We start from the raw sequence: 17,821 nt of genomic DNA, 5'->3' as shown, positions 1-17,821 counted from the left end.
AATCGTTGTATTTGTCAAAAGGTCAGTAAATCATGGGGCCTATATAGTCTCACATGAGAAAGAGAACAGATTTTGCTTAATGATCTAAAAGATTAATCAATAGCACATTCTCTGCTCAAGGTTTCTCAATTTGTTTCAAGTCCCAGAAAGCACTTCTTTCCTCTTGCTCTCGGGGTTTGTTTGCACCAGACATATTGTGACCATCTTCCACACTAAGCCATGGCTAGTCAAAAGTTACCACATGCCAGAACTGATCAACTCAGAAAAGGGGTTTTATTTCATTGTCTCTATATCCTACATTTTTAATAGGTTACTTTAGCTTCTGAGCTTTTATACTCTATATCAGTCTGTTATATTCCCCAATCAGTTAAATTTATACTTTTTGGCTCTCGTTTCATTCAGCAACAGAAACATTTATGTAGCACCTATTTTGAGCAAACTGCTACAAAATTCTGAGAGGATCATGACACAGTTCATATCTTCCAGAGACTCCCAGTTCAGAAGGGAAGACAGACCTGTAAACAAGTATTCATAATATGATGTGAAAATATACATATGAATGAAGAAAGTTTATGGGGTCTCAAAGAGGGAATGTCTTTTTCTTCAGAGTGACCACATATCCTGGTTTGCTTGGGAATGAGAAACACAAGACTAAAACCCAGGACATTTCTCAGAAAACTAGGTATCTGCCTGAGAGAGATGGCAAAGGCTTTAAAGAGGAGGTATCGTTGAACTAGAGCTTGAAAGGAAAATGAGAATTTACCAGGTACCTAAGGGAGATGAAGATAGCATTCTAGGCAGCTATGAAATTGCATTTCCTATTCAGAGAATGAAGAACAAATTGGAGTGAATAGGATGTGAGCTTTGGAGAGTGTGTATAGATGTGGTGGGTGGGGGGAAGGGCCCTAGGTTAAGAAAGCACAGGTGAAAACTGGAAAGGTAGGAAGTGACCAAATCATGAAGGACATTATAAGCTGTGCTAAGAAATCTTTACTATGTCCTATGGTCCAGTGGTTTTCAAACAACTATAGTGATCCCCTGGTTCCAGTGAAACTGCTTGGAAGCATAAATAAATAGAGAAAAGCAAAATTTATTTGATTGAAACAGGGATGGGAGGATGGAGCCTAGAACAGAAACTCTACTCTTTCTCTTTCCCTCCTTTTTTTTCCCTCTGAACTGCTCTTCAGGGTGAATATTGGACAGCACAGTGTGAAAACCACATTTGTAGATCATAGGGGACCACTAATAAATTTTAAGCAGAGAAGTGATGAGATCTGTGATAAGATTGTTAAGTATGGACTGAAGAATGAAAAGGGTTGAGTAAGAAAAACCAATTAGAAGGCTATTAGAACTGTCTGAGAGAAGCCTGGACTTAAACAAACATAATGGGGATAGGGAGCAGTGGATTTAGACATCTGTAAAGGTTGCATTAATGGAACCTGGTAGGTGGATTATAATAAGAGTGGCTGAGGTTACTGGGGGAGGAAGAAGAACTCAAGGATGATTCTATGCCTTCTTAATTCGAAATGGTCAACTCTATGAGAAATCTGTAGTCTAGTTTCTAATAGCTTATTTTCTTTGAAATTTTACAAACTCAGATAAAGCCAACATATAGTCACTCATGCCTAGATATAACATCTTCAATCTTTCTTCATCTAAGACTTGACTTTGCTGGCAAAACCCTTTTTGCTGTCATTGTTGTGTTGGCTACAACTGTATTTGTCTCTCATTAGCAAGGCAGTGGGTAGCAATTTTCTTTTTTACTAAGAGAGTCCCCAGCTTACACAGGGGATGTGTTCCAAAAGTTCATTTTTAAGTTAATTATTTGGAACCCAGAGTGCATTTTCCATAGAAGCAGCATTATACATAGTGATTAGGTTCCCAGGCCAGTCCACAAAGGCCAGTTTCACCCATAATATAACTGAAAGTGTGGATATTTGCGATGGAAATTAGTTGGAAATAATACTGTTGCAATTAAAAGGAAACAATAGTTGAGAAAGGATAGTCTGGGTTTTTGTTTCCCTCAAAGGGTAGTACTTGATGAAAAGCAGGTTTAATCCTAAGAAGACAAAATGAAATAGATGAGGATTTTTGTGTAAATTGGACACCATGGCTTTTTAAGTTTATTTTTTCAGTAATGTTTTGGAGTTTTTTTTTTAAAACTAATTAAAGCAGTCATGTCACTGTAGAAAATTTGGAAAACTGAAAAATGCATTTTAAAAATTAAGTCACCAATAATCCTACCATGGATGATTGTTAACATGTTGGCATGTTTCAACCTTTTTCTTATTACATGTATTTTTTAATCAGTTGAAAAGCAGTAGTTATGGTGCATCCACATGATGAACAACAACAGTTCATGAAATGTAGTCCTTAAAATGATATTAATGAGCAATTTTTTGAACATGAAAAAATATGTATGATATAATGTTGAGTATGTGTGGATTGGGAATGAGGGAGTATCAGATCAATACTGGACAACCAGGACTTAAGTCAGCTCTTAAGCAATCAACCAGTACTATTATCAGCCCTAACCTCCAACAAACCAACAGCCAGATTTTTTTGTAGAAGTTCTCAAGAGGACATATGTGTTCTTTGAAGTATTGTACAGGTTCATAATACTGACTCTTTATTCTCATTTTCCTTCAAATTACAGTGCTTTCTTCTGCCTAGATGCTCTATATCATTAGCACTCCTGAGGCTTAACAACTATGATTAAGGTCATTTTTGATTCGTAAATGGAATGGAAAGAGAGGCATACATTTCCTGAGGAATTAGGCATGGATTGAAGAGAGATGAGAAGAGCTTGGGTAGCAAAGATGTGCATGTATTTGTAAAGATGAAGATTATATGGAATAGAATATATTTAGTTAAGAATGATGAAAGAAAAGTGAGAAAAAGAAATAGTATGGTGTGCATATAGACCTAGAGAGAGTGGAAAAGACCTTTAAAAAGGGAGAATAAAGATTTGTTTGTTTAGGACTAGGTTTGGTTCTAGAACAGAAAAAAGTAGGTAAAAAACAGTGATTTGCGCGGAGTTGCAACCAGTCGAAATAAGAATTTTAGGAGGCAGTAAATGTAATGTAATCTTTTAATAAGGGAACAAAAATGGTTTTTGAGGACAGGTGCTTCAAGCACTAAACATCCAAGAACTAAAACACCTTGAACTTAATATATCTGTTACAACTGTTCATCAATTGATTTTAGCCCATTCCCTGTTTTCCTAAAAGCTGTATGGGCATCCAATCTCCTTTTAGTTAAGACTCGTATTTTGGCATGAAAGCCCTAGGAACTGCCACCTGCATTTGCTCTTCATTAATGAAAGAAAATTACAAAGGAGTAAGAGGTGGGGGAAAGGAAAGTGTTTGAAGGGACTTGTATTTACATAGGGGTATCTTCATGTACTAAGAAGAACAATCCAAACATTCATTTCAGTCTGTAGAAGCTAATGACATTGTAAGTCTCACACATTGTTATGCAAGAGAATCTCCTATGGAATGCTGTGGCTGTTAAATTTAGTGTGCTTATGATGCAGAGATTCTAATTTATCAAATCCTAGCTGAGCTGCAGGTTCTTGGCCAGTGGTTCTCAATGTTGGCTGGAAATTGGAATCTCTGGAAAGCTTAAAAATATGGATGCCTGGGTGTCTCTTGCACAGATTTTTACACAGTTGGTCTGGGAATGAGAATCGGGCATGAGGATTCTTTTATAAACCTCCTTAGGTGATTCTAATTATGCAGAAAAGGCTGAGAACCTCTAGTTTAGTCCATTATTAAAATATTGGGGTGGATTAAACCTCTCAAAATGTGGTTCTGGAACCAATAGCATCAGACACTTGTTAGAGATGCAAATTTTTGGATCACATTTACTGAATCAGAAATAGGGTGGGAGTGACACAGGAGCCTATGTTTTAACAAGCCCTCAGATGCTTCTTGTGGATGCTAGAGGTTGAAAGTCCCCAGATTCCTAAGTCCTTCCTTACTCTTTCTAATGGACATTTGCAGGGATTGCTGGAAAGGAGAAGAGCTCTCCTCACTAGCTGATGTACACTTGTCTGGGAAATGACCTTGATAGAAATACTTTCAATAATAATATTAGGCACATTATGGGAAAAGGTGAAAGGGAATGATAATTTGCTGCCCAAGCAAGTTCAGGAAGGAGCATAACTTCCTCAAAGTGAGAGAGCTGATCTCATGAGGAAGCATATCTCTCCTTGATGGCAGTACCTATAGGCAAACTTCTACTTATTCTTTTGACCCTGCTCAAATTCCAACCTCCTCCATGAAGCTACCTTTGATCTCTGGCATAAATAGTTTAATTCTTATATTAGCACTATCTCCATTCCTGTATTAGTTCTTATCGTACTGAATTGTAGTGCTCTAAATGTCTCTCTTCCTGACTAAAATGTGTGATCTTTGAAGTAAGATGAAGATGACTGTCTTGTTCATCCTTGGATCTTCAGTGTCTAATATCTGGTACCTACTAAAGGCTCTAGAATTATTTGCTCATGGGAGGCATCAGGAATGGTCAACTTTGGGAACTATTAAGAACAAAAAAACAGGCTGGGGTTGTGGTGGAGCACTTGCTTAGTACATGTGAGGAACTGAGTTCCATCCTCAGCACCACATAAAAATAAATAAATAAGATAAAGGTATTGTATCCATCTACAACTAAAAGTTATTTAAAAGAACAAAAAAAAAATGGCTGAATGAAGGTAGATGATTATGTATATTTTGCTCCAGTGTATCTTTCATGCCTGATGCCTAAAAATGTTTGAAACAAAAATGTGTTGAATAGATGAACCCTTATTGTAAAAAGCAAATCTTCAGCCAGGTATGGTGGCACATGCCTATAATCCCAGCGGCTTAGTAGGCTGAGGCAGGAGGATTGAGAGCTCAAAGCCAGTCTCAGCAAAAGTGAGGCCCTAAGCAACTCGGTGAGACCTTGTCGCTAAATAAAATACCAAAAAGAGCTGGGGATGTGGCTCAGTGGTTGAGTGTCCCAAGTTCAATCCCTGGTACCCCTACTGCCAAATCTTCAAAAGATGGATTTACCTTTGTGAATTAATCATGGTCTTGGGTCCGTTCTTTTCCTTGAAGGCTTAGGAACCTTGATTCTGTCAGCATACCAAAAATTCATGTCTCTCAGTGGTGGACTTTACACAGAAAAGATCTCAACAGCATATAAGAATTATTAACAATTTTTTTTTGCCATAGGATACATCATCATCAGGTACCAAAACTACCAATGTCAACTTTTTGCATATTTCCTTTCATTATAGGTAAAACTTCATAAGAAATCTAATTAATATCAAAAGGACTACAGCTGTCACAAGATAAAAATATTTGAGTCAGAGCCTTGGGTTGTGCCTCAGTGGTAGAGTGCTTGCCTTGCACATGTGAGGCACCGGGTTCAATCCTCAGCACCACATAAAAATAAATAAGTAAAATAAAGGCATTATATCTACTACAACTAAAAAAAAAAATTGAAACAAATATTTGAGTCCTTGGGTCCTATACATTGCCTCCCATCCAGGCATAGCTATCTTCTGCTTCTTGGTACTTTTCTAATTTTATAATATATTTTCATTATCCCACATCTACTCACAAATATTCTGCAAATAAGATGAAAAGTTAATAAATAATAATCACCTTTCTTTGCACCTTCTTCAGGTTATACTCAGATCAGCATGATTGGATATGTGTGTGTCCCCTAATTCATTGTAGTCACAGATTTACAGGCAGTCCCTTGGTTTAATTTCTTTAGTGTTTGATCACAGATTCATTGTATATATATTTTTAGTGGCCTAACTTTTAGAGGAAATTTCATAACTTTATTTCCAAGTTTTTTGGGGGTAAGATGCCTCACTGTAGCCTAAATTATTACCCAAATTAATAAATTCTAGATGTTATAGAAACTCTGGAATGTATTTCATTGTTGTTCTCCGAATGGAATTTTTTAAATTTATTTTTATTGTACACAAATGGGATACATACTGTTTCTCTGTTTGTACATGAAGTAAAGACATACCATTTGTGTAGTCATACTTTTACATAGGATAATAGTGTTTGATTCATTCCATATTTTTTCCTCCCACCCCCACCCCTCCCACCCCTCTTTTCCCTCTACACAGTTCCTCTTTCCTCCATTCTTACCTCCTTCCCACCCCCCACTGTGTGTCTTCATCCACTGATCAGGGAGATCATTCGTCCTTTGGATTTTTGAGATTGGCTTATATAACTTAGCAAGATATTCTCCAATTTCATCCATCCAAATGGAATTTTTAAGATCCAGAATATAAACCAGAAGGAAATTGATTTGTGCCTTCTGTGCTAACCCATGATCCTAATATGTACATGCTGAATGTATTTTTTAAATTTTTTTTCCTATAGGCATTATATCTGATAGCCACTAATGGAACCCCAGAGCTCCAGAATCCTGAGAGACTGTCAGCTGTATTCCGTGACTTTTTAAATCGCTGTCTTGAGATGGATGTGGATAGGCGAGGATCTGCCAAGGAGCTTTTGCAGGTGAAAATAAAATAGGACAATTACAGAGAGAGATATATTGAACTTTTCCATCACAATGTGTGACAGTAAGAGAGCTCTTTCAAGAGATATATAGTTAGAGTTAGGCTATTACCATTTGATTTTAGACCACAGGCACATGAGTATAGGCATGCATCTAATACATGATTGATTGACATGTTGCCTTTCTTCTGAGAAGTTGGCAGTATAATCTAGAAATCTCTTTTGTTCTTCCTGGAGTCTTATTTTGCAAGGGAAAAAAACAATGTGACCCTCTGGTGTTGCTGTTTTGTTCTAAACTTTACTTGTGCCCCTGGATGTTGTATGCAGGTGCTCTTGGCCGGAGGTAATTCTCTACATAACTATGCAATTATTTCCATGGCATTTGCTACTCTAATGCTTTACTGGTCAAAGCCCCTTTGCTTGTGATGCCAATTGGCAGGCACCTGCTTGCCTGGGTGAGTACCATCCAGTGGTGAGTGCCTCTGTAACCATTTGTCCTTTTCATGGCTCTCAGGGATTATTATATATGGTGATAATTAGTACCTATTATCTACCAAATTATTTACATATATTACCTCATTTAATTCTTATAACAACTTTATAGCATGGGTATTATTATCCTGTTTTACAGACATGGAAATTGAGGCTCACACAGCTCTTGAATGGCAGAGCTGAAATTTGAGCCCTAGATTATCTGATTCCCCATCACATATCACACATAAACAAATTTCAATAAGAAGTTGTATGTATTTGACAAAACATCACATGCCTGGGATTACACACATAACTTCACTGCTGGGGACTGTTTCTCAGAGACAGGTATCAAGACCTGTAACATCTAGAACAATGACCATTTGTTCTGTGACTTCGAACACACAGGCCAGTTAAACAAAAGGTACAACACTGGTTTATGCAGAACTTTCACCACAAAATCACTGTGTTCTGCTCCACTCTGCACAGAAAAATTTCTTCTTGTGACTTCTAAACTCCCTTCCAAGACAGGGCCACACCCAAGCAAAAAAGAATAGCTCAACCAAATAATACCTGGAATCAAGTTATTTGGAGGAATTGAAGAGGCTACACCTTCTCTTTTCTGCTATTCATGACAGGTTACCATAGGGCCCTATAAGTCAAATCTGGAATGACACTTCGTTAATCCTCTACTTAATCCAGCCTTGAATTACAGATGAAAACCCTGAACTTTTGAGTGCTTTGCTTCCATATCTTTTTATGCCTCCCACCACCTCACAAACACACCCTGAAACAATTTCCTGTTACACCCTCTTCCAGGAATGAGTGAAGATACAGGTTCTTTAAATATAGCTATATAGCTAAGTAGATCATTGATTCAATTATCTAGTTAATTACTTCCCCAACAGTACTTTTATATGAACCAGTCAGATAACTGATGCAAAACTATATTTTAAGTGTGAATTGAATAGTTCATTTGTCACATCTTTTCATTTTATACATGTAAACAAGAACCTGCCTATCTCCTTAAGTCCATTCTCTGATTGTAGCCTATCATTGTGCTCCTTAGAGCACAAGATACACAAGACTCATGCCACTGGAAGACTGGAGAAAAGACAGGTCTTGAATATTTGTGTGCTATTCCTTATGACCTAAGTCAGTTCTCAGCCCATCAATTGATATTAGTTGAGCAACTACAGTTTACAAAGCCTAAGCACAGTGGCTATACAAACCTGCCAAAGGCATTATTCTCACTCTCAAGGAGTTTACAATCTCCATGGATACATGAAAAGAGACTTATGTAAACCAAGTGGCTATTCAAATAGTAAGTGGTGTGCTTGATTGAAGAAGTATTTTTCTAAGCTAGGTTGATCAGAAAAGATCTGTGAGCGAGAGGGTTTTGTTGGTACTTAAAGGACAGATCAGTTTTATATGGTTTAACAAAAGAGGGGAAGGGATTTCAGATGAAGGTACTACAGTACAATAAAACATATGTAGGCAAGGTTTAAGGGGACAGAACATAGAAAGTATGACTGAAGAAATGAGTTCAAGCAAGGAAGCTGAAGGAGATAAGGTGTGAAGAGGACCTTGAACACCAGGCTAAAGAGTTGAAACTACAGAAACTGGTAAAATAATGAAGATATCTAAGGGAAAATGTGAGGAATACCTTGTTTAGGAAGATTTTTTAATCTGGTAATATGCAGTAAGAATTAGCAACAGGAAAACAATGGAGTCTGGAAGACCAAGGGATGGATCTTATAGTTTGGGATTAAATTCATTAGGCCTGAATTGAGAAAAGCAAGAGGTAGATGTGAGAGGCATTAAGAAGAAGGTACTTGGTAACTGGCCACATATAGCACATAAAGGAGAGGAAGACAAAAGAGATTTCAGGGTATCAAACCAATAGTGGCAGGCGGTTAAAGGACAATGGATAGAGGAGAATATAATGGCTAACATATCTTAGCCCGTATGTAGCTTAAAAGGGACTTTCATTTACTTCATTTAACCATTACAATAAGCAGAGATAAAGATAAAACCTAAATGTTCTGACCCTAAAGCACCCTGTAGCTTACATTATATGAGAGTAGCCTGTTTGGAAAACTTTAACATAACTTTTTAAATGTTGAATTTAAGGTGACAGAAGAACATTACAGAGGAAATATCCAGCAGACAACTGGAGAACTCGAACCAGAACTCTAGAAAGATATCAGGTCACATACTGTAGATTTGGGAGTCATTCCCATAAAATTGATGATAGGTTGAAACCATGAAAAGAAATATAGGAAATTAAATTTGAAAAAGAAGATGATGAGAGCCAAGTGATGTTATGTGAAAGGTAGAAGGAGGCAGTGAAACCAGAGAAGAAGATGGAGAGGGAGTAGCCAATCAATGTGCATGCATGGGGGAGAGGCCTAAGATAGTACAATGTCACAGGCCCCCAAAGAGGAAACCATTTCAAAAAAGAAAAATACATTCACTTGCATTGAAAACTACAGAAGGCCAAAAACGAAATGGTGGAGACACAACTATTGGACTTAGGAGTTAGAAAACTCTTAGGAGTTTCAGAGTAAAATTCTTTAGTGATTAACTGAGGGCACACTTTCAAACATGAGGGCTATTCCAGATATATTCATCAATTCAAGAAAGTCATACAATTATAAACTCAGTGAGGTTTTACAAGATCCCTAATGGTGCTAATCAGTTTCTAGAGGATTTTCATGACACAGAAAGACAAAACATCTCAAGGACAAAAACGGGCACCATGTTTTTTCATTAAATGATGTTTAATTGGGTACTCAAAATACATTTTAATGAAAAAGGGCTGCTTGAAAATGTAAAGTAATATACATGTTGAAGGAAAGAATTCCAGTAATTCCTCTTTTTTCTCTTCCTTTTGCAGCACCCGTTTTTAAAACTAGCCAAGCCTCTCTCCAGCCTGACTCCTCTGATTATCGCTGCAAAGGAAGCGATTAAGAACAGCAGCCGCTAGGACTGCACGCCTTACCCCTCACCATCTCCCTCATGAGTAAGACTGAAATAAACTCTGCTGCAGGAAAGATGAAAGAAAAGACAGTCAAATGGGGTGGGGGTTCTTTAACTTTCAAATGAATAGAAACTTCTTATAAGCCTTTTTCCTACTCCCTCAGATTATGTAATTTATTTGTAAGCCTGAATCGCAGCCCAAACAGGGCAGCAATGTCGAAGTGGCCATCAAGTGGTCACTTCCACCGTGAAGCGAAAGAGCCAGTAGTGAATCCCCTCATTTTGTGCATTTTCTTTGAAGAAAAAGATTTCTCAAAGATGCACATTCCCTCTTCATAGTGTTGTGTTTGTTTTTAAGTTAGAGAGTAGTCCCTCTTACATTCAAACCTCCTTCAAAACCCCTTACCCAATGTGATGTTTTTCACTTGCATTGTCATTAGATGTCCAGAAAAAAAAATGTCAAAATGTTTTTCTAAAAAAAAGAAAGCAAAAAAAGCAAAGCAAAAAAACAAAAACAAAACAAAACAAAAAAAAACAAACAAAAAAAAATAGAGCAAGTACTGTGTGAACATGTGGAAGTCCATGCCCTAATAGAGTTGCAATTTTTTATTCTTCTTCTATAGTGGTGGCTTGGTTTGTGTACCTATTTTTCTGCATTTCTATTGGAAAAGGTTTCTTTTAAGACATTTTCCAAAAGCAGAGAGGAGTATGCATTTTCAGGAAGGGCTTTTAATTACTGTATACCTAAAAAAAGCAGAAATGGTGAAATCCTGTCATTTTCACAACAATGCTTAACAGGTAGTCTATGTGTCACATAAACCAGCTTGTTAGATTTCATACCAGAAAAAGGACACACTGAAACTGTGACGTCCTATTGGGTGAGTCCAGGTCGTGAACCTAGAAAATCCCAATAGAAGAAACCATACTCAAACAAAGATGAAACTTTCTATTAGAGCCTAAAGGAAAACAAGATATGTGCATAATACTGAAATCCTTCTTGGACATTGAGTAAACAAAGATAAAGATACCTAATTTATCCTCTCTGTGCTTTGTGCAACATTTACACTGTAAAATAGGCACATCAGGAGGAAATAGATTCATCCAACATTTCTTTATGATAAAATTATTTATTTTGGCAATTTATAACACTTTAGAAAAAAATTCAAAAAGATTTGGAGAACAGAGAGGCAGTAAGCTTTCAACTCCATAAGAAATGGGATGTCAGTGAAAGCTACATCCCAATCAACATTTGGCTCTAAGTACTTGTTCCTATTTTCCCTGTGTACCCTGTGTGTCACCAATTTCTGTTTCAGGCTCTGAAATATATATAGTTCTCTGGGCTTTTGAATTTCAAAAGTATGTTCATAAAAATCTTGCAATTCCCCAGTGAAAATAATTTTTCTTTGCAGTTATATATCCCAAGAAATAACCATTCAACTGAATTCCTTTTGTGACTTGGGTAAAATAACAAAAGTTGACAGTAATTTCACCATGTATCTAGTGATTAAAATTTCAACACTTAGTACTTCCTGAATCTTCTGAAAGTAGAAAAATGTCTGGAAGGTATCTGCATAGGAAAGGATATGCTTCTCTTTTGAGTGTATTAGCAGTTTTATAAATTCTGGAAAGTTGTTTCTCTAAGCCTTTGAAAAGCTAACACTCTGTGTTGTAGGAGGCTTCATAATTTGTAAGTATATAAGGAATCTGAATAGAACCTATCATCTACATTCACCCAGAGGGGAAAAGAGATCAATGACCATAGGCCTCTCTCCTTCTCTGTAAGGTACATCTTTCCATCTAACCATGTATCCATCCATTCCTTAAAATGAAAGCACTTTCGTTAGAGTTTCTGCTAACCATATAGTGTACATGTTTATGTTTAGAAGATAACACCACTGATGGATTTCCTATTTTCCTACTGTTGTTTCCTTTGACTACAAAATTTGGGAGGTGCTTGATCCTCTTGCTTCCCCCCCAAAAAACAAAAGGTCCACAGTGGGATAAAACAACAAATGTGGAAAAAAGCTCAAATGGAATTATTAATTTGAAGCATATTGTGTGCAAAGAGGTATCTGGGCCTAGAGTTTTTAATGCCACACTGTTCTAGTATAAGAGAGAGGCCTTAATTTTTATTTTATTTAAAATTAAGCTTTTTGTTCACACATAGTGCCAGGTAATTCAATGAAGTACCTGGGGTGCAAAGAGAATTCATTACCTTGATGACTATGCCCTGCCGGTAGAAAGGGCTGAAAACCTGGTTGGGAAGACCTCGTCATCAGGTAGCATCCCTTATATGTTGTAAAGGCCCTTTTTTTGTTATTGTGAAGACCCTGGAGCAGTGATCCTTCAGATCACTGTAGGCAGAGAAATGGCTGCTCTTTATACTTTCAGTTCAGCATCTTAACAATGAGGAGTCAAGTACTTTTTACCATCACTTTGTACCAAGACTTGATGATATCACATCCCAGTAGGCATTACTCTTACAAATTTAAATCTATGTAAATTTCAAGTGAGAAAAGCTTCTAAAACCCTTTCATTGTGTTGGGGCATTTTGTATATTTCTTATAAGTATTAAAGAGAAGCTATTTCTCGTGCCAAAATGCTACCGAAGGATTCACATTTGGTACACTCGAACTTGGACTCCAGATGGTTGATAGTTTATTCCCTTTCCCTGGATTTTTTTTCACTCATCTTGACATAGGTGAGTCTATCCAGATCTTTAATGTTGCTAGGGTGCCCTGAGATAGTGAGGGCACATTATCGAATGTTGATTCCAAAATGTCCTGATAGAGGAATAGGGCAGTGGGAAAGTCAGGGAAGGGTGAGAAGCACAGTAGAGATTATTTATTTAAGAAAGAAAAGAACATTAATGTTGTAGCAAGGATCCGGTGCGTTGTCATAATCCCATGAGGATTTTGGGATGACACAATCCCCTCAAATCAGTCACCATGTTGGGTAATGACTTCGTTCTTGCTGATCTCGTCTATGTGTCATTGTAAATATTTGTGCGTCCACGTTCCATTTTGGCTACTGGATGGCCAAGTCATGTGAAAAGATTTAACTCAAGTATTTATTGTTTAATTGTGTTACTCAGATTTCTTTCAGGCTCGTGAATTGCACCCCAATTTTTTAGTTTAAACACCTGATCCTCACATCTATCCCTCCCCTGTGAAGCACATTCCATTGCTAAGAGAAAAAGAAATACAAAATTGCTTCCTGTTGTCTGTAAACTGTTTTGATAGTTTGAGATGTTTGTCTATAAAGGATATTTCTCAGCTCAAAGATCATGTAAATAATTATATTCCTTTGCTGAATGGGTTGTTTATTTCTAATGAGGCTGCCAGTTCTCAGAGAAATTCTATAAAATCACTTTTACATAACATAAACAGGGATTACAACTACGTAAAAATAAGTGTGCATATGGACAAAGACTGGGAACACAGATAATTGAAATCAGTTGTGTTAGGGTGGTGGGATTATGTGAATTTTTTTCTTTTTGCAGTTTTCTTTGATGTTGTTATAATATTACTTTATAATGAATAAACATCAGAAAGGGAACTATAGAAACATAGAAAAGATGCCAGAAGCAGAGGCCTTCTGGCCAGAGCCCAGAGCATGCAGGGCACAGATATTTGCTAGTTACAATTATTCCATAGGCTTTATTACTTGCCTGGGTGCTGAGGTTGGCACACGCTCAGGTATGGCACGTGCTTTCTTAGGAGACTATTATCTAAGTCCAAACTAGGGAGAGGTCACTACTAGAACTCCAAATACATTGTTCTGCTTTAAAACAGGCTACCCTCTGCTTTGGTATGGCATCCAGGTGTCTACTTTGGTTTACTTTAAATTGGAGGGGTGACCATTTGATTACCCCCTTGATGTTTCCAGCACCAACATTCTGGATCATTTTAACAGATTTTCAGATTGAATTTTGGAGGAATAAAAGGATAAAATCCCCAGCTCTCACCATTTCCTTGTCCAATAAGATCTTATGTCATCCGAGTAGGATTCTTCTTTTAGTGACCAGTAGGCAAGTCCCAATGATTTCAAAAGAAGTTATGACTTGCAATTAAAAGCTGTCTCTGAAATCATGCAGACAAATATTTAGGATTGTCTCTGCCTGTTGACATTCAGTTACACTCATTCCTGTTAGTTTTGGCTTGGAGTGGTCTCCATGTGCTTTCGTATGGATTAATTATAGGTTGTATGCAGTAATTGTGGTTTTAAGAGAAAGGGAGACCATCTACCAAAAGAGAGAAATTTCCTTCCAACTCATAAAAAAATTTTAGGTGAGGACTTAAATAATGAGGTAGTGACCTCGAATATGTTACTCACTTTCATCAGAAACAGACCCTGTACTTTGAAAACTCATAGCCTTTCCATTAGCCATTGTCAATGTAAAGTACTTTATGGAGGTGTTTACCTTGCCATCCCCAGTTGAATCTCCTGGTCCTTTTCTGAGCTACTTGCAGTTAATATTCAGTTAAACAAAGGCACAGCCAGTGGTACAAGCATCTCCCAGTCTCTGAGCAAGAGGATGGAAATTCAGCATTTGTAAACTGACAGTCTAATAGGCCTGGGATTTTGAGTGACCTTTACACATGATTCTGAACCTATATTTGCATGTGGATTGGGAAGGAAATAAATGGGACTTTGGAAATAATGGAAATATTTTTCTTATGAAAGAGTTTTCATAAAAAATTTATTTCTACTATAATCTTTCAGTTGGTTAGCTTTTGTTTTTCACTCCTTTTCTGATTTACACTCCTTTAGTGACCAAGTGAATCTAACCCAACTTCTCATGCATTGGGAATGTCTGTTTAATATTAAATAGTATGTAATTGAATCTGCAAATGCGGGAACTGAGATGCCACCCCCACGTGCACACCTCTGCATATAAGTATACTATACAACTTGTAGCATTTACTGTCACTTAATTTGGTTGAACTTGAAAGATAAATCTGTAGAATCTAGTTAGTGCCATCAGTTTCCCTTGGAAGCTGCCATCAGGTGAATGTTATCCCATAATACCAACAGTAAGACAGGAACCATGTTCACCTGAGTTAGTACCTACCAGGAAATTGACAGCAATTCTAGAGAATGAGTTAGATGTAGTGGGAGAAATTCTAGCCTAGGAAGGAGGAGACCTGAATTCTAATATGGGCTTTGTTATTAACCCGCAGTGTGACCCTGGGCAAGTCACTTAACCTTTCCATGACTGTTTTCTCCTCTGTAAAATAAGGGTGTTGGACTAGCTGCTCTCCAGAGTCTTTCCAAAAGCTCTAACATCCTATAGTATAATAGGTTGCCTTGCACATTCAATCTTGCAACGTGATGGCAGATATCACATGCCTAAACCTGGATCTCTCATATTGCAGTTCAATGTAAGATGGAAAAACTCAAATTAATAATACCAGAGAATGTTGATAAAACTTGTGGCAGCCTTCCATTCACAATTGTTTTATTTTGTTTTTGTTTTAATGTCCTTCTTCTGGTGTTCCCAGTTTTCATTTTTCGTACACTCTGTATGTAAAGTCTGGTATTCATTAAGTTGTGGCCAGTATTTGCTACTAGAACAGAAATACTCTGTCACATTTGCTGGAATAGAACTGTATTTGGGCCTCTCCTTTCCTATGAAGCAGTGCTGGGCCTTATAAATTCCAAAGTGGCACAAGATGGCAGACCCTGTGCAAAATAATGGTTGAGACTACAAAGAAGGGACCTAAACACTTGTAAGATGCAGAGAGAGAGAAATGAAGAAGTAATTGCATGCTTTCAGCATTAAGAAATGTTGACAGATTTACTTGTTGGAAACCAAAGATAACGTTTCTGATGACAACTCTCACAGGGATTGGCCAGTTGTATGAGTATACTGCTGGGAAAAGGGTAAACTAGAAGTTAATTAGTGGATGGTCCCACTTGCCTGCCTACAGCAGAGTGCCAACCAGTCTTGAGTGCGAAATTCAAGTTCAATGTGTGTGCTTCGTGTGGTGTGCTTTATGGACCCGCATATACTATATTCATTAATGATGATAAGATGTTTCACAGAATCCAATAACCATTAATGGGTTGAGTTTAAAATCTCAATACATCAGCCAGTAGGAGCCAGATCACAAGGATACTGATGTCTACTGGTATTATACTCATAACATCCAGATAAAATAAGTTGAGGAGGATCTACATTTTCACTGTTTATCAAATTGTATCTCATTTGGTTGTGCATTACTTTTGTCAAAATGTGTTATCTGTAAACCCATGTGTAGTGAAATTCTTCTGTAACTTTGGATTAAAGGTATTTATGGTCTTTTGTTTGTTTGATTTTTAAGTAAGTTATTTCTTTTGTAGACTTGCTGATGGTATGGTTCCATCCTTCTGGCCTCAGCATCTGATCTTTTAACAATTTTTTTGTTTCCAATATTGTTATTTTACATTGTGGTTGAAGCAATAGAAAATTGAAATATGGATTGTGCATGACTGTGTCTTGAGTGTAAAAATATTGCAGTTTGAAACTTGGACCTAAAGTATTGCAAATAAAAATGACAAACATCAATGTGCTGATGCTTCTCTCTTCTGTCACCTTCATACCCTCCCTCCTGGCATTTGGCCATTTTACATATTGCACAGGTTAGATGGCTGCACTGTCTCAGATGTTTGGAGGTGACAAAATGCCCAGTCATGTGAGCAATACAGAAAATGCCCTGCAGATTCTGCCACTGAATAACTGAGTCTCCATCTGGCTACAACATGGAAAAGCTCAAAGAAGCGCATGTGTACATTCAATGCAGGACAAAAGTCTAGTAGATTCCAACAGTATATGAAGGAAAAACACCAAGAGACGTCACATGCAATAAATCATTTGATTTTGATCATCTTTCTGTTTGGAAAATTCTGAACATATAAAGTCATGTTGTACAATGTTTAGTTTTTGCCTTGTATTTTGTATCAAGGTCTGCAGGACACAGATTAGATTACAAACCTACATTACTAAGAACCTTCATTCACTTGTTCCTTAGAATGCACTTATTGATCCCAGCACTGAGGCTGAGGCAGGAGGATCCCAAGTTCAAAGCTAGCCTCAGCAATTTAGTGAGGCCCTAAGAAACTTGGTGAGACCCTGTGTCAAAATAAAATATGAAAAGGCCTGGGGATGTGATTGGTGGTTAAGTATTCCTGGGTTCAATCCCTGGTACCCGTGCCCCAAAAAAGATCTTTTTGAACTCCTATTATCTGTCAGGTACTGTGGATGTTTCTGCTAAAGGTAGCATTTCCTTTCAAAATCATCTCTAAAGGTGACTAATTGACAGTGAATTAGAATCTCAAAAGTTAGCTTCTGGTCAAGTTCTCTACTGCCAGTGTACACAAATAACTGCATTCCCTCTGCTACTGTTAGCCTTGCATCTTTCTAATCTTCCCTGGCAGGTTTCCTCCAACTATTTTTCTATTCCTAAGAAATGAACCAGAAATAATTTTTGTGGGTTAGCAAAGTACCAATATCTTCCATCAAAAAATAAAATTTTAAAGGCTTTTCCACTTACCACAAAACTTGGAAGTACTGAGTCCAAGCAATAATAAATAGATTGTTCCACAGCTTAGCCCCACTAGCTAGATTGCTGAAACTAGTCATGTTCAAGTCCCTTACCACCTACTGATGTGGAGAGGAGCTAACACCTGAGGTGCACCACAATTTATGATTTTTCTACACATTCTGTGGGGCCTAAGCCCCAAAATACTTGATTGGCATCTGTTGGCTTCTGACACACCCATATTAAGCACTACTGTTAACAGTGCCCTTTGTTAATCCTATACTAGTATCACTGTCCAATTATTCCTTACTTGCC

General features: G+C 37.4%; 1 protein-coding gene across 9 annotated transcripts in view; it reads left to right on the top strand.

Annotated features, from left to right (window-relative positions):
* The window catches only part of PAK3 (p21 (RAC1) activated kinase 3), a 261,916-nt gene extending 245,383 nt beyond the window's left edge, over positions 1-16,533 (top strand). For 7 of the 9 annotated variants that reach the window (XM_079124852.1, XM_079124851.1, XM_079124849.1 and 4 more), the window contains 3 exons: positions 6,393-6,530; positions 6,858-6,985; positions 9,901-16,533. In XM_079124852.1, coding sequence (XP_078980978.1) covers positions 6,393-6,530; positions 6,858-6,956 — 237 coding nt within the window. In that variant the 3' untranslated portion in view covers positions 6,957-6,985; positions 9,901-16,533. The remainder of the gene's footprint in view (positions 1-6,392; positions 6,531-6,857; positions 6,986-9,900) is intronic. The other 2 variants (XM_079124853.1, XM_079124854.1) reach the window with 1 other exon arrangement.
* Positions 16,534-17,821: the final 1,288 nt, after the last annotated feature.

Source organism: Sciurus vulgaris (assembly GCF_902686455.1).
Source record: "Sciurus vulgaris genome assembly, chromosome: X".
Classification (NCBI taxonomy): Eukaryota; Metazoa; Chordata; class Mammalia; order Rodentia; family Sciuridae; genus Sciurus; species Sciurus vulgaris.
Note: the sequence above shows the minus strand (reverse complement) of the source record. Positions and strands in the feature narration are given on the sequence as shown.